Below are 18,894 nucleotides of genomic sequence, written 5' to 3'. Positions count from 1 at the left end.
CCGGGTGCCCGGTTCTTTGGGCAGTACCGAGGGTGGGGAGAGGGGGGCTGGAATAGAAGGCGGAAAATCCTGGGGGACCAGGATAAACATCAGTGGGCGCCCTGGTGGTTCCCGGCTCGTGGGCGGGACGAGGGGCGGGGCGGGACTCTCCACCTACCAGGGACCGAACACGCATGCGCGCGCACACGCCCTCTTTCTTTCTTTCGCTCTGTTTCTGTCTGTCTCTGTCTCTTTCTCTGTCTCTCTCTGTCTCTGTCTGTCTGTCTCTCTGTCTGTCTCTCTCTCTCTCTCACACACACACACACATCGGCCCGGCTCCACCCAGCCGCGCCCCGGCCCCATCGCGCTCCGCGATCAGCACCGAGGACAGCGCCAGCCGCCCGAGTGCGGGGGCGGGGTCCGGGCGGGGCCGGCGCCTAGGTGTCTCCCGGGAGGGTCCTGTCCAGCCGCTGAGCAGGTAGGAGCCTCTGGGTCCCGCTCCCTAAGCCCCAACCTCATTCCCATCCCTAGAGAAATGGGATGTGTGTGCATGTGGAGGGGACACTGGGAAGGACCAACAGAGGGAGTAGGAGGGCTGGATCCTGAAACGGGGAGATTGGGATTTAGACACAGGTGTGGAGACAAAGAGCCAGAGGGGAGGGAGGAGCAGGCGGGGGAGAGACCCCGGGAAACGGACCAGACAACAGGCAGAGAGCGAGACAGACACAGACGGGAGAGGGGCGAGGGGCCGATGGGGGACGGACAGAAATAGAGAAGACCTCGATTTGGAGTCAAGAGAGAGAAGAGGAGGCCGAGGCAGTCATGAGGACAGGTGTGAAGACAGAGCTAGGGATGCAAGGGAGAGACAAACAGGCCGAGGAGGATGTGGGCCCAGCAGAGCAGCAGGGTAGCCCCCTGCCCCCTACATTCCCCGCAGGAGTAGGAGGAGGGGGAAGCTTGAAGCTCCGCTCCTAGGGCCAGATGTGGAGGGAGGAGGCAGCTGTAGGCTCATGGACCGACTGGCAAGGCCGCCCCCTCCCCATCCTCGCTTGTCCCGGGATCCGGGGCTGAGGTATCAGGCCCGACGGGGCTCCGAGGGAGCCTGCTCGAGCCTGCCCCGCCCAGACTCAGCCTCTGTGCGTAAGCCCCGCCCGTTGTCTTGGCAACAGACCGTTGCCAGGGCAACTAGCGTTGCTCCCACCCCGCCCGAGTGGAGCCAGCCGTTGCTCTGGGCAACCCGGTCCGCTAGTTCCCACGCCCGCCTTTGCCCATTTCCGGTTCAGGCCCTGGGGAGTGACAAGGAAGAGGGCAAGTCAGTGGGATTCCCGGGGGTGGGGTCCTAAGAGAGAGAAGGCGTCCCTTTGGGATGGAACTAGGTCCTGGAGCCCACCTCCAGCGCCCGCCCTCCGTCGCTGGGAAGCTGAAACCACAACCCCCAGCATGCCTCGCGGCGGCTTGCGGATTCCTGTGCGGCTGGTCGCCCAGCGTGCCGATGGGAGTTGGAGTTCTTTGTTGTTCGAAGGACTCAAGGGACGCACGGGGTGGGCGTGGGGGGCTAGGGCGCTTGGGTGCCTTCGCAGAAAGGACTGTAAGAGCCCGCCGCCATGTTCCCGGAGCCCTCAACCCCCGGGCCTCCAGCGCCTGACACACCTCCTGACTCGAGTCGCATCAGCCACGGCCCTGGTGAGCAAGACCTGGGTCGAGAGCGGAGGGAAACCGCAGCCAGGATTCCCCTGGGCGGGATTCGGTCCGGGCGTACTCGGGCTGGCGGGCTGGAAAATCCGGGTGGGATCGTAGTCGGAATCCTGGACTGCAATCTAAATGAAATGGAAAAGGAACAGGTTTGCAAGAAAATCAAGACCCAGATCAAGGGATGTGAAATGGAATGGAATCTTGGATGGATTGGTGAACTGGAAGGTCCACCTCTCCCTTCTTTTAAAGACAGGGAAACTGATCCCCGGGCAGGGGTTAAGGCTTCTAAGAGCATCGGGAGTTGAGCAGAAATTAGAAAGTGGGTGGAAGGAGAGGTGGAACTAATAGGCAAGAAAATCTGGACGGTATCAGCCTGGATTAGGGCATCGAATTGCTTTATGGGTGAAATCAGTTGGAAGGAAAACACGGTATGTGTGTGTGTGTGGGGGGGGGGGAATGGAGTGCAAATGGCTGGAGGGAAAACAAGGTCAGGATTACAGCTTCGACGTGTAATCCAGACTGAATCAGCCAGGCTACTTCCTAGGGCTCAGTGTTGTCTCCGTGCCCTCCGCAGTGCCCCCCTGGGCCCTGGCCACAATCGTGCTGGTCTCAGGCCTCCTCGTCTTCAGCTGCTGTTTCTGTCTCTACCGGAAGCGTTGTCGGAGGAGGATGGGCAAGAAGAGCCAGGCCCAAGCCCAGGTCCACCTGCAGGAAGTGAGGGAGCTGGGCTGCAGCTACATAGACAAGGTGTGGCTGGCCCAGCCCCTCAGCCCTGCCCCTTTCTGCACCCCTGCTCCTCATCATGGCCCAGCAACCTCAGTCCCCACTCCCTTCCCTCCTACGCCCACCTTATTGCCTCATCTCCCGTATGTGCCTCGCCCTAAACTGGACTCTGGGAACCTGGAGATGGACCAGACCTAGTCACTGTTCACAAGAACCTCCAGTCTGGTGGGGAAGTCAGACACACACAGTCACAGTACAGGGTGGTGTGTGCCCCATTAGGGCAATATGGGGCATATGGGAGTGCAGAGAAACCACCTGACAGCCTGGAGGGTCAGAGAAGGCTTCCTGGCGGAGGTGACTTCTCTACTGAGACCCAAGGGGCACACAGAGTTAACTGAGGACAGAGAGAAGGACATTCCAGCTCAGATGTGCTGAGGCCTGGCATCCAGATTCTGAGGCCTATTTGGAGAACAGTCATTTTTCACAATAGCTGGGGCATAGAATATAGATATACTTCGCTCTAGAATGAGGCATCTGGAGAATTCAGCAGTATCTACACATAATGAGGGTGATTGGGAGGCGTGGAAGAGTTTTGAGCAGCAGAGGGACAGGGTCAGATGGGTGTTAGGATGAATACTCTGGAACACATACAGAGGGCAGATTTGGGACAAGGAGACCAGGGAGGAGGTTGTATGGCAGCCTCGAGAGGATGAAAGAAACCTGGGTTGGAAGAAGCCATTAGAGTGGAAAATAAAAGGCTACAGGTGCAAGGATCTGAGCATTAGGCCGCTGAATGCAGAGTGGAATGGTGCTCACCTGGGAGCCAGAGAGTCCTAGGTTTCCAACCTAGAGGAACCAGCTGTATGACCTTGGGAAATTCACTGTCTGTCTCTGAGCCCTAAGTTCGTGGTCCATAACTAGTATTTCCCCCGTCCCTTCTCAACAAATAGCTGTTATAATTATTACCCATAAGGGATGCCCTTTAGGGTCCTGGTATCCACCATCCCTGTCCCTTAAGCCAGGGACTCCAGAGACCATCTGTATCAGAATCACCTGTGGGGCACTTGTTGAAATGCAAAGTCCAGATCTTGCACCAGACCTTCTAAGTCAGAGTCTCTAAAGTGAAGTCATTTTACCACACTCCTTAGGGGATTTCTGATTCACATTGAATTTTGAAAATTGGTGGCTTAGGTTCAGGAGAAATCAATTATTGTAGTTTAGAATGGCAAATACACAGTAAATATGCCATTTCTCCATGTTTTTCTGTGGCGAGATCATTAATCAACATGGCAATTTGGACAACTACCCCAACACATCTACTAGCATGTGAAATAAAATCTCCTGCATCCCCCCTGAAGGCAATAAGACACTCTCAGCACTTGTTTTTCTAGTCTAGGCATGACAAACACACTGCATGTGTGTCCCCAGGTCTATTCCCTGCCCACAGCAGACATCACTAATCAAACATTGACAAAGGTACTGTAAGGAGTATTACCATGGCTAGTCCCTGCCTGTGGCAGACATCACTAGTCAAACACTGGCTCTGCTTAGCCTGCAAGTGCTCAGGTATAGTCCTAGAGATCTGTGAGCCTCCCTTGGCTTCTGGGCCTGGAGGTTACCACGATCAGGGGAAGAGTTCACATGCCCTTGCCCCTGGCTCCCTAAGGTGCAGCCAGAAGTGGAGGAGCTGGAGCCAGCACCATCTGGGCCAGGGAAGCAGGTGGCAGAGAAGCATGAGCTAGGACGACTGCAGTACTCACTGGATTATGATTTCCAGAGTGGCCAGGTGGGTGTGGAGGAGGGGGATGCTTTGGAGGGGAGGGGCCCAGGGGTTCTAGCTCTTTCTTAGAGGAGGCTCCAGAAGGAGAGCTAAGACGAGGGTCCCCTCACCCCTGTACAGCTGCTGGTGGGCATCCTGCAAGCTGAGGGGTTGGCAGCCTTGGACCTGGGTGGCTCCTCCGACCCCTACGTGCGGGTCTACCTGCTGCCAGACAAGCGGAGGCGGCATGAGACCAAGGTGCATCGGCAGACGCTGAACCCACACTTTGGGGAGACTTTTGCCTTCAAGGTGAGCTCCGGCCTCAGTGCCCCGCGCTCAGCAGCCTGCCCCCAGTCCCTGGAACACTGGGGACCGACCCCTTCAACTTTTTCTGGAGGCAGCCACATCTCAGGTGGCAGCTAGCAGCCCTCGAGACTATTCCACTGGACCCTGGGTTGTCCCTTTGGGGCACTGCTGTCCCCTGGGCTGTTCCCTTGGTCCTTGGGTGTCCCATTTGGGTTCTATGAACCCCCGCCACTGTTTCCTTGGACCTTCGCTGCCCCACTTGTCCCTTCTACCTGGATGCGCTGTTCCCCACTTCCTCTCTCTCTGACTTCCTCCTCTTCACCTTGTGCTCTCTTCTTTGCGCACCCCCTCACCCAGGTCCCCTACGTGGAGCTGGGGGGCAGGGTGCTGGTCATGGCGGTGTATGACTTCGACCGCTTCTCCCGCAACGATGCCATCGGGGAGGTGCGAGTCCCCATGAGCTCCGTGGACTTGGGGCGGCCGGTGGTGGCCTGGCGGGAGCTGCAGGCGGCTCCGCGGGAGGAGGTGAGCATGGGTGGGCCACGCCCCCACGGCTGAGCCCGCCCACCACAACCCTGGGCCAATCAGGTCTCAGACCTCCCGGGCCCTTCGGTCCTTCCACCTGCGGCAGCGGGGTAGCTCCGAGCGCTCTTCTGGCAGGGCTTCGACCTTATAGCCTCCCCTGCCCCTTGGACTGTACCACTGGGGTCTTAACTCTGGACCATTCTATTCCAAGGCGAGGGGGAGGGAAGAAAGGTCGGAGAGAAGATGGATGTGGAGGGGGCGCTGGGGTGATGGGTCCCTCTCCGTCTTTTAGCAGGAAAAACTGGGGGACATCTGCTTCTCCCTGCGCTATGTCCCCACTGCCGGGAAGCTCACCGTCATCGTCCTGGAAGCTAAAAACCTGAAGAAGATGGACGTAGGAGGGCTGTCAGGTGTGTGGGGAGCCAGGAGATGGTGGTGGTGGTGGTGGGGAGGTTCTCTGGCTACGGTGCTGGCAGTTTCTGGGCTCTGAGGGTCCCTTGGGGGAGAGGGAGGTACAGGCTGCTGTGGGAGGATATGGATTCGACTTGGGCATGGAGAGAGGGAGACCTGAGGGTTGCATGGGGTGTCTCTATGTTGTTCTAAAGAAGAGTCTCACGCATTCCCCTCAGTCTGATCCCCCTGGACTCAACAGTGGGGAGGCTATAAAGACTCCTCCTCCCTCTCCCCAGATCCGTACGTCAAGGTCCACCTGCTGCAGGGCGGGAAAAAGGTGCGGAAGAAGAAAACGACCATCAAGAAGAACACTCTGAACCCGTATTACAACGAGGCCTTCAGCTTCGAGGTGCCCTGTGACCAGGTCCAGGTGAGCTCACACCTCCCCACAGCCCTGCCAGGACAGCCCTTCCCCCAGAGCCCCAGGCCCTTAGCAACGCCGTTGCTAGGGGAAGGGAGGCTCCTTAGCAACTTGCAGAAGCCAGGTCCTGGGGGTGTGAGGCTGTGTTGGCAATCTCAGTTTCCTCCTAGGAGGACCAGGAAGCCCCGCCCCTATGGGAAACCAGGATGCCCCGCCCCAGTAATACTTGGAAGCCCCGCCCCGCAAGGGAGGCCAGGATGCCGCCCCGCCTCCCCACCTCCTCCACCGCCCCAGGAGCTGCGGTCACTAAGAATGGAGATTTCCCCACAACTCTTTGGGGACAGGGCCTAGCCAGGCCTCAGGCCTGGCTTCTCCACCCATTTAAGAGTCCTGAAGGTTTGCCCCGCTTAGGAGGCTGCTCCCTAAAGAGGCTCCTAACAAACCCTTAGCAACGGGGTCCTGAGGGTTTATCTCCTTTGAAATCTGACCTCGCAGGAAGAGGGACTCCAGAGCATCCCCCTAACCGCAGGGCTCCCCGCTCCTCTCTCCTCCCACCCGCTCCCCCGTCTGAGCTCCAGGGAAGGCCCCCCGGAACTCTGGTTGCTAGGGAGAGGGTCTCCTCAGCAGTGATGCCCGACCCCCTCCCTGTGCCTCCTTCCTCCACTCTCCTGTCTCCTCTTCTCCCCTGCCCACCCCAGAAGGTCCAGGTGGAGCTGACTGTGCTGGACTACGACAAGCTGGGCAAGAACGAGGCCATCGGGAGGGTGGCCGTGGGGGCAGCGGCTGGCGGGGCTGGCCTGCGGCACTGGGCAGACATGCTGGCCAACCCCCGTCGGCCCATTGCCCAGTGGCACTCGCTGCGGCCCCCTGACCGAGTGAGGCCTCCGCCTGCGCCTTGATCCCTACCCTCAAGCCCCTGACCCCAGACTCCTGGCCAAAGCCACGCCCAGGCCCACCTTTAAACCTTCTCTGACCACTAACTGCCCACCCCCGACTCCTCCGCCCCAATCTCATGATGCTTTCCTGCCTTCTCCCCCACCCCCATTATGCCAATCATGATAACTTGCCAACTTTCCCACCACGCACATACCCAGAAGCCCCTGGAACCCCTGGGGGAGGGGAGCAGTCTGCCTCCTCCCAGGGTTCAGCCCTCTGCTTCGACAATCAGTGATCCCAGCCTGCTATCCCCTTCGCCCCCAACGCCCCTCTTCCTGCACAAGATCACCCACTCCTGTCCCCGGTCTGCTTCCCGCATCACTCCTGGGACCAAATAAATACTCAGCAACGTTGGTGGCCTGGCCCCGTGCTCCTTGATGGGGGTGGGCAGGGGCGGGAGCCTCATCTTCAGCTGTGGGATCACACAAAGGCAGGGGTAGGGCTGTCTAGTCTGGACAGCCACTCATCTACCCACCCACTCACCTACTCACCCACTCACTCTCTTGCTCATCCATTCATTTATTCACTCACTCACCCCCCGTGCCTCAGTTTCCTCATCTGAAAAATTGTGATAATAATAATACCTACAGCATGTTTGCTGTGAGGAGTCGATGAGAGTTCATGTGCATATGAATTGATCCGCTGTCTCCCCCATGATTTAAATAGACTTTTAGACTCATATTTCCCTCCCTCCCTTTCTTTCTTCCTTCCATCATCCATCCATTCTGTATTTCCCAAGGTCTTCTCTGTAACAGCTTCTGTTGGATGCTGGGAACCGTAAATTGATGCAAACCCAGGCTTTACCTCCAAGCGACTTACTCTCATCAAGGAAACAAAGTAGATATGCCGAGTGTGGGATTGAGGCCTCTCAGCCACCAAGTGACTGAGCGAGATGTAAACCCAGGCATGTCTGACACCAAAAGCCGCACTCGCAAGCGTCCTGCTGTCTGGTCCCCCAAATATAAAGTAGTGGGAGTCACAGAGTAGACTGCTGTGGCCACTCTGCTGGGAAGGCAGGAGAAAAACTCAGAGGAAGATCCCCAACTGGAGTTGGAAGAGGAGCTGGGCTTTTCCAGGGGAAGAATGGGGGAAGATGTTAGAGAGAACATGGCAGATAATACAGACCTGGAGGCAGGAGGGGAGTGGGTACGCTTCCCGTGGTGTGCTGTTACTGACTTTCTGAGGCCCTGGGGTGTAGTCTGCTCATTTCCATGGTGTAAATACTCCCACCGTGGCTGATTTTCAAGCCACCAATGTGAACTCACTGAATATGGGGTTAAGAAGAGATGTCTACTAGCACACCATCATATACTATTTCCCAGGGCCAGGATGAGGGTCCCTAAATTTAGGGTGAAGCCAAAACAAAGCAAAACTCAGTAATCAAGATAAAAGTAATGCAATACAAAAAAATATACGTTTGACAAAATATAAAAATTTTAAAGACAGGATCTGACCCTGCACTTGGGCGACTCTGCCTCTTCCTAATCCTGGCCCTGGTTCTAATAAAACTTTATTTACAAAATAGACACCCCATGGTCGTAGTTTGCCAATTTGATTTTTTAAACTATTGCATTAAAGTAGTATTGCATTCATACAGATACAATAGATGTAAATAACTTTAAGAGCATCAATAATAGTGAAATAGGAAATGATGAGTTTTGAGTATGCATTACTTTTATTTTAATGTAACGTATTTAACTGGAATTCAATTTTTAGTAATTAATTTAGTAAAAAAATTAATTTTTAGTAATGACTGTCTAACAACCAGGTCATAAAATTCTTGAAAGTGTAACAACCAGGGGCCGGAGCTAGCTGGCCCCAGCACATTGCTGGGCTTCCCACCTGGTGAGAAACCCTGTGTAGTAGAGTCAGGGTGTGAGGGGGAAAGGGGACACAGAATCCATAGTTTAAAGTCTAGGCCACCTCACTTTAATTTGGATTAATGAAGACTATTCCGTTCGGTCTAAATTTAAGACAGCCCAGGCCTCCCTCATCTCAGAAATTTGCACCGCCCCAGGCCCCGCCCCAGTTTCTTCCGGCCCCGCCCCTTCTCCAGCGCCGTCGTCATGACAACCGCGTCCACGCACCTTTCTCGTCCCTCAGCGTTCCCATTGGCCAAAAGTTTGTAATGGGCGTATCCCACTCACTCTCACTGGTCAGTTGATCGGGGCGGTGCCAGTCCACATACTCCCATTGGCCGATTGATCGAAAAGGGCGGGGGCTATGGGCAGCAGTTGTGAAGGGGGCGCGGGACAGCTGCTCAGCACAGAGCAGGGAGGGAGGGGGTGTCCTGGGATATCTGGGAGGATAAAGGTGAGCGGGGTGTTACGTGGAGGAAAGGGGCGAGAAGTCAGGGGCGGTGAGTGGGGAATGGGTGGGCGATGCGGACACGATGTTTGGGGATTCCCAGGATGTCTGCCCCGCAGGGCGATGACCACACCGGCAGGCTCGGGCGCAGGCTTCGGCTCCGTGTCCTGGTGGGGCCTGTCCCCGGCGCTGGACCTGCAGGCTGACAGTGAGTCCCGCACCCAGGACTACCAATCGTCTGACCCAGCGGCTGCCTTCACAGCCTGGCAGACGGCTCGCTAACGTTCTCAGGCTCCAACGGCAGGTGGCCTCTCTGCTGACTACGAGTCTCAGCATGCTTAGAGGCACAGCTCCCTTTGGAACCTAGACTAGGGGCGCTAGTCCGAGTCCAACGCGCTGGGGGCCCTTCAGGGGGGCCTCTCCAGGCCACCAACCCCAGCCTGCTGTAGTCTTGCCAGGTCCTCCAGTGGACCCAGACTCGGAGGCCAATACAGAGCACGAGATCCCCGAGCTAGATGTACTGCTGCTGGGATCCGTCGATGGGCGGCACCTGCTGCGAACCCTGGCCAGGGCGGCCCTCTGGCCTCGGAGAAGGTTCCGCGTGAGTTGGGGTTCTGGAGTGGTGGAGGGAGGAGGGTGAAGATGAGAGCCCAGATTCCTGAGTCCTTGAGGGAGGAGGGAGCTGGGGACCTGGACTCCTAGGTCTGAGGGAGGTGGAAGCTGGGAACCTGGACTCATGCATCCTGAGGAAGGAAGGGTCTCGAGTTGGGGACTCCTGGGTTCAAGTGGGAGAAAAGCCTGAGGACCCGTTTCCTGAATAGTAGTGGGGAGGAGGGTTCTGGGCGCCCAGACTCCTGTGTTGGAAGAGAGGAGGCTTGTGCACAGGACTCCTGGGTCCTGTGGAAGGAGGGGGCTGAGGTCTGCCACTCCTGGGTCTCCTAGGAGCCAGAGACACAGATCTCAGAATCACTCTGCCCTGTCCATCCTTCCAGTTCTATGTGCTGGAGAATAATCTGGAAGCTGTAGCCCGACACATGCTGATCTTCAGCCTAGCCCTGGAGGATCCTGAGAAGATGGGGCTGCAAGGTCAGTTGCAAGGACCCAGATATTCCAGCCCCCAGACCCTTTCCCCTCCCTGCAGAGATTTCAATGGTGCAATTAAAACTTTTGGATCTTGTTCCCTATTTCATCACTTGTTCACTCGTTTGGCAGCCTTAGAGCCTCAGCTTTTCCCACCTGTGAAATGGGGCTAAAAATAATACCTCCTAGAGTCATTGAGAAAATTCCAGGGGAAAATCCACATGAAACTGTCAGAACAGTGCAAGACAGAGTGTAAGCATTCAAAAGCTCCTTCAGCAGGAGAAGCCCCAAAGAGATGAAGGGACTTCCTGAGAGGTGGTGCGTCCCCAAGATGTGGGGAGGGCTTGACTGAGCCGAGCTCAGTCCTGCCGGAAGCCTCCCTCAGGCCTGAGTCTCCCTCAGTTAGAGGTGTGACTCCCCGGGAGTTTGCCTGGAAGTGGCAGCCTTGGAAGTGAGACTGAAAGGAGGAGGAGGATTTGGACGGGGAGGCAGAAAGTGATTATTTCCCAGTAACCACAGCTTCAGCTTAGTGCCTAGGGCAAAGTCTGGACTCAGACAGGCTGTGTTCAAATTCTGGCTCTCCTTGCTGTGTGACCTTGGGCTAGCATCGATCCCTTTCTGGGCCTCAGTTTCTATATTTATAAAATGGGGATCCTAAAAGTTCTCCCGTAGAATACTTGTGAGGATTCAGTGAACAGTGCATAGCTCCAGGCTTGTGATATAGACTCATAGCTCTCAGTGAGTATTATTCTTATCATGATCATGGATAGCAGTGGTTATTAATAGCCCACGGCATTCAGAATACGTTGCACACATGTCACAATGCACTTTGTATAAAGCTCTTAAACAGCTAGAACTAAAATAGTCTAATCTATCTAACTAAAGGTATATAGTTCTCCTTTACAAGGTTCTTAAACAACTAAATGAAACAACTTATATAAGGATTTAGATATATCGATATAGCTATATATGTGTATACGACTAAAGGCGTATAGTTCTCTCCTGTAAGATTCTTAACGAAAGTGAAACAATTTATACTACAACATTTTAACACACAAATCTCTCCATCTCCATCTATATCTGTATATAACCTTTTCTTTTTGAAGGCAAGGGAAACTTAAACATGAAATTCAGCATTGGGGTTCCCTGGAGGGTGGGGAAGAACAGGCGCGGAGACCGAGGTGAGGTGTAAGTTATTCTCCGTGTTCTAGCTGTTGGGATGTGTGGGGTTTGCCGGGGTCCGTTGTACTCATTATATGACTACGAAATAATAAGATTACTATAAAGAGGGTATGCGTCATCCACATGGGTCTTATTTCTGGCCTCACCCCTCTGCTCCTCACTAATTTTCTCCCCCCTCCCGGCAGAGAGGAGCGAGACCTTCCTGGAGGTGTGGGGGAACGCGCTGCTGCGCCCCGCGGTGGCCACCTTCGTGTGCGCCCAGGCCGACCGCCTGGCGCACCTGGTGCCGGAGCCCGACCGCCTGGCGGAGCAGCTGCCCTGGCTCAGCCTCGGCGCCCTCAAGGTGCCGCCGCCCGGCCTCCGTCCCGTCAGCACCTGGGATCTGGGTGGCCCCGGGAAGAATGGAGATGGGCGGTCCAAAAGGGGTTGCGGTGATGGAGCGGGCTGGGGTCTCGGGAGTTCGAACCCCAGCTCCCCGGCTCCCGCTGTGGGATTTGGCCTTCGGGAGTGGCTTCTGCTCTCTGAGCCTCAGTTTCTTTATCTGAGAAAGAGGAGATTCGTTCCCGCGCCCTGGGGTGGAAGGGAGGGTCAAGCAGGAGAAGCCGCTCTCCCTGCAGCCACCTCTCCCTCGCTGTCTCCCCACGCGTGCCTGGCCGCGCAGTTCCGCGAGCGCGACGCGCTGGAGGCCATATTCCGCTTCTGGGCTGGCGGGGAGAAGGGGCCCGAGGCCTTCCCCATGAGCCGCCTCTGGGACTCGAGGCTGCGCCACTACCTGGGCTCCCGCTACGACGCCAGGCGCGGTGTCAGCGACTGGGACCTGCACATGAAGCTGCACGACCGCGGGGTGAGGGGGCTGGGGGCCCTTAGTCCTGGGTGGGAAGGACGAGGGGCTGCAGGGCTGATCCTGGGTCTGAGGGAGGAGGGACTGGGGAGGCCCTGAGTGCTGGGTCTTCGGAAAGAGGGGCTGGGGGCCCATATACTAGATTCACTGAGGCCTCTCTTCTTGCCTACCCCCTCCCCAGGCCCGAGTCATCCACACTCGCGAGTTTAGGCGCTGGAGGGACACAGGAGTCGCCTTTGAACTCAGAGACTCCAGTGCCTACCACGTGCCCAACCGGACCCTGGCGTCCGGTCGCCTCCTGAGCCACGTGCGTGTCCACTCCCTGCCCAGGCCAGGTCCTTCACTAGGGGGACCCGGGAGCCAGGATCCCGCACATCGACCTCACCCACCTCTTTCTCTCCCCCTGCTTTCCCAGCGCGGGGAGCGCGTGGCAGCGCGTGGGTACTGGGGGGACATCGCCACGGGGCCCTTTGTGGCCTTCGGCATCGAAGCTGACGACGAAAGCCTCCTGCGGACCAGCAACGGGCAGCCTGTCAAGGTGTGCGGCAGGCGGGGCTGGGGCTGGGGGTGGGTTCGCGAGCCTCTGCCCCCTCTGCTTTCTAAGCGAACCTGGAAATCCAAGCTCTCAGCCCCGCCCACGCGGTCCTAGCCCAGCGTCCGGCCACGCCCCTTCTCCCGCGCAGACCGCGGGCGAGATCACGCAGCACAACGTGACGGAGCTGTTCCGCGAGGTGGCCGCCTGGGGGCGCCCGAGAGCCGGCCAGGGAGCCCCCGAGGAGGAGGCGCGATGTGACGGAGGTGGCACCCGGGAGCCCGGTACGCAACGGACTCCGCTCTCCCCCTTGAAATAAGAGGCGGAGCTCGGGTGATAAACTGAATACATCATCCTCTGGGAGAGGGTGGGACCCGGACCCCCTTCGCAGGCTTCAGTCTCTGAGTATTTCAAATCCGAGCGTGAGCTGATACGGTTTCTGATGCCTGGACAAACGACCGTCCCTTCCTGACATTCCGCCTCTTTTTCTCTCTTTTCTCTGTGTTTCTCTCCCTTTCCTAAATCCTGATGCCATTCTTAGCATTCTGGATTCCAATAGTGGAATTCTAATCCTACCCACAGAACTCTAAGAGGCTGAGAACATTCTACCAATGTGCTGGGCCCAGCTCACCTTGGGAGAGACCCCCAGCCCCAAATCTGGTCGTTAACTATCCCCCAGCCTGGCCCTCCCGGGTGTCTGGATGCCCTGTGTGGTCCTGGGCCTCCTGACGTCTTTCCCTCTCTTGAGTCTCAGTTTCCTGGTCTGTGAAATGGGTTTCTGCCCGCAGGGCCTAAGAGAAAGGATGAGAAAGGGCTTCGGGATAGACAAGGGAGTGTTATCTCCAAGCTTTGTGTGTCTGCCTGACTCTGCCAGTCTTCCCCGGCAGCCCCCGGCCCGGAATCCTTCACTGTCCACTTCCTGCCCCTCGGTTCTGCCCAGACCCTCCACCATAAGAGCTGCTACAAGGGACGGTTCCAGCTTCTTTACGTGTCCTGTGGGTAAGAGGGCCCAGGAGGTCCCCAGACTTCCCTCCCTGAGCCCCTCTTCCCTCAGGCCCGGGATCTCAGGCCCCCAGCCCCTCCTCCCTCAGACCCAGGAGTCCAGGCCCCCAGCCCCCTCCTCCCTCAGTGTCCAGGTTCCTAGCCCCCTCCTCCCTTAGGACGTGGAAGTCTGAGCCTCAGCCCTCCCCTTTTCTCCCCGAAGGATGGTCCATCTTCTCAGCCCTGAGCTCGGGGCCTGCGTGGCCCCCCGAGGACACCTGATTGTGGAATTAGCCCGGTAAGCCAGTGGAGCCCAGGGCAGGAAAGGTCCAGGCTGGGGACCGAATGCCGGGTCCCCTAACACACCACTTCCTGGTTTCAGGTATCTGGTGGACCTGCGGCAGGAGCAGCTCCAGGGGTTCTCCACCCGGGTCGAGGAGCTAGCTCAGGCGGCTGGATTCGCCCCACAGCCCGGGGCCAGGTCGTCGGAGACCTTTGCGCGCTTCTACAAGTCCGAGGACTCTGTTCCCGGCTGCATTGACCCAGCTGTGGAATCCGGCACTCTGACCCCAGAAGCACTGGGCCCGCCCCCAGAAGCACTGGCCCCGCCCCTTCAGACAATGATCCCGCCCTCTGAGGACCTGACCCAGGCCCTTGAAGGCCAGACCCCACCTTCTGAACCCCTTAAGCTGCCCTCAGAGTCTCAGGTTTCACTCTCGCAGGTTCTGGCTCCACCCACAGGGCGTCAGACCCCCAAACCAGAGAGTCTGATCTGACCCCCAGAGACCACGTCCCCCATCTCTGCCTTCTAAAGTTAGGCCCTGGAATTAGAACCCGCCTCTAGAATACTCAGTTATACTCTCAACATTCCCACTCAGCCCCAGAAGTGTTCCTAGAATTTCAGATTCCATTCCCTGGATTCCATATTCTATTCCTGGAATTCTAGATTGTTCTCTCAGAGTTCTGCATTCCACTCCTGGGACTCTAAGTGTAGCCTAGAGATCTGGCCCAAGGTCTCAGCTCCTCTGCGTGCATCCCCTTGTCCCCAGGAGTCCCGTTCCTAACTGGAGGTTGGGGGTGTCTCCATTCCTGGGGCTGGTGAGCACCCACGAAGTCCCAGTAAAAGAGCCAGGTCCTCTTCTCCGTGTGTCCGTGTGTCTTTCCTGTCCTCAGTCTGTCTCCGGGGCTGGGAGAGGGGAAGGGCAGGAGTGGTTCAGAGAGGTCTCGAGACCCGAGACCAGATTTCTGGGTTTCCGAGTGGACTAGGGGTGATTTTCTGGTGCTGTCACCTCAGAGTCTGGGCACCTAGATCCTCATATAAATCAGCCAAATTTATTGAGTGGCTAACAGGTTTGGGGCGCTGAAACTGACCATAAGATGGTGAAAAAGACAAAGTTCCAGCCCTCATGAAGACTGCAATTTAGTGACAGGACAAGATTTAAGGGAGGGGCTGGGGGCCCAGACTCCCGGGTCTGAGGGAGGAGGGGTTGGGGGTCCGGACTCGCGGGTCTGAGGGAGGGGGGAGCCGGATTCCCAGGCGGCCAAGGTGAAGGGGTGATTCAGCTGGAGCACGGCCCGCCCCACCCCTCACGCGCCCGGTTATCTCGCATCCTGGGCAGGGGGAGGAGGGGGCAACAGTATATTTAGTCTCCGTCCTCGCCCTTTATCTCAGTGTCCTCAGTGAAGCTTGGGCAGACCGGACAAGACCGAAGTCCCGGGTTCCTTCAAGGTCACCCCGGACGCCCTCTCACTGGCCCTCCAAGAGCCCCTTGCCCCTTCTCTGCCTCCTGCAACTCCTGGCCTGAGACTCAGCATGGCGGACCAGTGAGTGATGCTTAGTACCCTGGTCTCCCGAAACCCGGGTAGTGGGAGGTGGGGCGACCTCCCGGGCTCCCGAGATGGGTGAGAGCTGCGAGGTTGGAGAGCTGGCCTGAGAAGGCAGGGAGGGGCAGGACTCGTGGGTGTAAGTGGGAATGAGGCAAGAGTTTGGGAATCAGACCCCTAGGACCCGAGAAGACGGGACTGGTGGGCCGGACCTCCTAGTCACAGGTGCTTCTGGGGTCCCTTAGGAGACGGACTGGAAGGGACACAGGCCCACCATTAACCCCCTGTCTTGGTTTTTCTCCCTGCAGGAGCGGCAATGCGGTGAGAGCAGGCGTGGGTGCATTCGCACCGCCGGGGATGGTGTGGTGTGGAGGGGTCTGGGGCGGGAGTCTGCAGCCCCAGAGCGGGCATGGAGAGGGGCTAGGGAGTCCCGCTGGTGACGTGGCTCGGTTCCCCTGACCCTAGGCCCCGCCCCCGGTCCGACGCCGCTCCTCGGCCAACTACCGCGCCTACGCCACCGAGCCGCACGCCAAGGTGAGGGCGGGGCCCTGCGGGGGGCGGGGCCCCGCAGGGGGTTTCCCGCACCTTGGGGAGGGGGCGGAGCCAGGACCTCAATGGGGCGGGGCTTCGGCCATGGGCGGAACCCAAGAGGATGAGTGGTTTCAGGGGCGGAGTTTCGCACACAATCGGGCTCGGATTGGTGAGAACTGCCTGTGGGCGGAGTTCCGGTGCCCGTGAGAACTGCGACTGCTTTGGGAGTGGTGGGTGGTGCCTAGCCGGAGTCAGAGGCTCAGATTGGTGGATGGGGCTGAGGGGCGTGGCTTCCCGTAGGCTATGGGCCAGAGTTGGAAGCAGGCCCAAATCTGGACCTGGTTTCAGGGGGCGGGTTCTGAAGCCCCTCTCACTGCCCACCTTCGGACCCCCCTCCCTGATTCTTCATTGGTTCTTCTCACCCCGGCAGAAAAAGTCTAAGATCTCCGCCTCAAGAAAACTGCAGCTGAAGGTGCGGATGGGCCTGGAGAGGGCGCCTAGTTCTCAAGGGGGCGGAGCTTGAAGGTTGGGGTGGGGCTTCGGCTGTGCGAGTGGGCGGGACTTGGCTTGCTGTGCGGCGTTATGGGGGCGTGGCTTCGCGGCTGAGAGCCCCCCGTGGGAGGGGCGTGGCCTTGAAATGATTGATCTTGAGGGGGCGGGTCTCTGGAGGGCGGAGGCCGCTTTCCCCGGCGCGCAGTCCTTAGCCATCTACGCCGGGTGGGCGATGGTCCCCTCCGCAGACCCTGATGCTGCAGATTGCGAAGCAGGAGCTGGAGCGGGAGGCGGAGGAGCGACGCGGAGAGAAGGGGCGCGCTTTGAGCACGCGATGCCAGCCTTTGGAGCTGGCTGGGCTGGGCTTCGAGGAGCTGCAGGTACTGGCTGTAACCAGGGACTCTTGCCCAGCCCGGGGTCCGAGGTTCCTACTGTCCGGACTTGCATCCTTAGGACTCACGGGTATAGGCGGTATCCCCTCCTGCTCAGGACCTTCCCGTCCAATTCCCCAATCCTCACCATCAGGAATTCAGAAATATGGCCTGCAGCTGCCCACAGTCTCAAAACCCAGAGGTCAGTTCCTCCAACCTAATTCAGTCAGATTCTCAGGACTCCGGAGTTCTGCCTTGTTCACAGTTCCCCCAGAATCCAGCTTCAGTCTTATCCTTCAGGACCAGATGTCCAGGTCCCCAGTTCCTCCTCCCTCAGACCCAGGAGTCTGGATCTCCAGCTTTCCCCTCACCACACACACTACCATTCCTCCACCAGGACTTGTGCCGACAGCTCCATGCCCGTGTGGACAAGGTGGATGAGGAGAGATACGATGTGGAGGCGAAAGTCACCAAGAACATCACGGAGGTGGGAGGCACTGGGCATTCTGGGTCCCTTCAGGGTAGGATGCAATGCCTGGGCCTGTGGTCTCAGCCTGACCCCTGGCAGCTGCTTGTGGTTGCAGACACCAGGAGACCCAGGACAAGTCTGTGAGTCTGGCAGGGTGGGGGCAGAAGGATGAGTACAATATGATCGGGGAAGACTGTCCCAGGCAGAGGGAACAGCACATGCAAAAGCCAGGAGGTGGGACAGAAGAAAATATGTTTGCGGAATTGTGTGGCTGCAGCATGGAGTGTTGGTAAATGAGCTCAGGCACGGGCTGGGGAACAGTGAGATGCATGTAGCTGGACTGGGAAGTTTCAGTGGTTTTCAGAGAAGACACTGGGACGGATCGGGGAGGGCTTCCTGTTCCCAGATGAGGAACTTGGATTTTGTCCCAAAGGCAGTGGGAGCCTGAGCTGGGGAGAACCTGGATGAAGCCTGGATAGGGATAGGAGGGGAGTGGAGGGTGGAAGAGTAGGGCAAGGGGGAAGTGGAGGGAGGGGTCTCCACCTCCTCTTATGGCCACCCCCAGATTGCAGATCTGAATCAGAAGATCTTTGACCTTCGGGGCAAGTTTAAGCGGCCCACCCTGCGGAGGGTGCGGATCTCTGCGGATGCCATGATGCAGGCACTGCTGGGGACCAGGGCTAAGGAGACCTTAGACCTTCGGGCCCACCTCAAGCAGGTGAAGAAGGAAGACACCGAGAAGGTGAGCATGGCTAGGGCCAGGAAAGGGGGTGCTTAGAGGTGAGGGTGTGGGAGGCAACAATCCCAGGGCCTATCCTGAGGGCAGATGGTGCTTGGAGTTGTGGGGATAAGTATGTGGTAAGGATCCTCAACAGGAAGTATAGGAGGGACACAGGAAATGCAAGAGGAAGACAGGAAGTAGAACGGGAAGGCAGGAAGTGCATTAGGGAGAAAGGAAGTAGCAAGGAGTGAGGAGGTGCACAGGGTGACAGGAAATGGGAGGGGAAAGACAGAGGTGCAATAGGAAAGGAACATGTATGTAAGGAGTAGGGAGTGTACGTGGGAGACAGGAAGTGCAGGTGGGAGACAGGAAGTGTAGGAAGGAGACAGGAGGTGCAGGGGGGAGGCCGGAGGTGCATGTGGAAGACAGGAAGTGCAAGAGGGAGACAGGAAGTGAATGGGGCAAATTGGAAGGGATTGTTGGAGGGGACAAGAAGTGTTCCTGAGCGAGATTCTTGGACAGGCATCCAGAACAGAGTGGCCCAGCAGCCTGGAGGGCAGGTGGAGGATGCTTGAGACTGTGGACCAGGAAGAGCCACTAACCTCTGACCCTCTTCCCTCCAGGAAAACCGGGAGGTGGGAGACTGGCGTAAGAACATCGACGCGCTCAGTGGAATGGAGGGCCGCAAGAAAAAGTTTGAGGGCTGAGCCGCCCTGGCCCTGAGAATGGCCCTGAGGAATAAAGCTTCTCTCTGACCTGGGAGTGGCTGTGTGTTTACTCCCTGGGGGTTTAGGTGTGAGAGAGACGGGAGAACTGAGGGCAGAGCGCC

General features: G+C 57.7%; 3 protein-coding genes across 6 annotated transcripts; all 3 read left to right on the top strand.

The window, feature by feature from the left end:
- Positions 1-160: 160 nt before the first annotated feature.
- On the top strand, positions 161-7,087 carry SYT5 (synaptotagmin 5). Of its 3 annotated transcripts, none has more exons than XM_014856665.3 (9): positions 161-457; positions 1,539-1,662; positions 2,246-2,418; positions 4,061-4,180; positions 4,295-4,462; positions 4,817-4,984; positions 5,280-5,394; positions 5,674-5,807; positions 6,497-7,087. In XM_014856665.3, exons 2-9 carry the CDS (start codon positions 1,584-1,586, stop codon positions 6,695-6,697), a joined length of 1,158 nt encoding a protein of 385 aa, XP_014712151.1. In that variant the 5' UTR covers positions 161-457; positions 1,539-1,583; the 3' UTR covers positions 6,698-7,087. The 3 variants fall into 3 exon arrangements, with proteins under 3 accessions (XP_014712151.1, XP_070355415.1, XP_014712152.3); XM_070499314.1 differs by having other exon boundaries at positions 164-457; positions 5,277-5,394; XM_014856666.3 differs by lacking the exons at positions 161-457; positions 2,246-2,418 and having other exon boundaries at positions 520-1,662.
- A 1,863-nt stretch (positions 7,088-8,950) lies between these two features.
- DNAAF3 (dynein axonemal assembly factor 3) lies at positions 8,951-14,798 on the top strand. Of its 2 annotated transcripts, XM_070499417.1 has the most exons (13): positions 8,951-9,047; positions 9,161-9,249; positions 9,491-9,642; positions 10,034-10,127; positions 11,228-11,302; positions 11,489-11,646; positions 11,965-12,147; positions 12,326-12,451; positions 12,560-12,682; positions 12,828-12,960; positions 13,564-13,675; positions 13,881-13,955; positions 14,040-14,798. In XM_070499417.1, the coding sequence occupies exons 2-13, from the start codon at positions 9,165-9,167 to the stop codon at positions 14,431-14,433; spliced, it is 1,710 nt and encodes a 569-aa protein (XP_070355518.1). In that variant the 5' UTR covers positions 8,951-9,047; positions 9,161-9,164; the 3' UTR covers positions 14,434-14,798. The 2 variants fall into 2 exon arrangements, with proteins under 2 accessions (XP_070355518.1, XP_014712137.1); XM_014856651.3 differs by lacking the exon at positions 11,228-11,302.
- Positions 14,799-15,322: 524 nt separating this feature from the next.
- TNNI3 (troponin I3, cardiac type) lies at positions 15,323-18,820 on the top strand. Its single transcript, XM_014856656.3, has 8 exons — positions 15,323-15,481; positions 15,790-15,802; positions 15,947-16,015; positions 16,443-16,484; positions 16,753-16,884; positions 17,273-17,362; positions 17,910-18,086; positions 18,689-18,820. Exons 1-8 carry the CDS (start codon positions 15,471-15,473, stop codon positions 18,770-18,772), a joined length of 618 nt encoding a protein of 205 aa, XP_014712142.1. The 5' UTR covers positions 15,323-15,470; the 3' UTR covers positions 18,773-18,820.
- The last annotated feature ends 74 nt before the right edge of the window (positions 18,821-18,894 follow it).

The sequence above is a fragment of the Equus asinus genome, chromosome 26, assembly GCF_041296235.1.
Source record: "Equus asinus isolate D_3611 breed Donkey chromosome 26, EquAss-T2T_v2, whole genome shotgun sequence".
In the NCBI taxonomy this organism is placed as follows: domain Eukaryota; kingdom Metazoa; phylum Chordata; class Mammalia; order Perissodactyla; family Equidae; genus Equus; species Equus asinus.
This window is presented reverse-complemented; position numbering and strand designations above follow the sequence as displayed.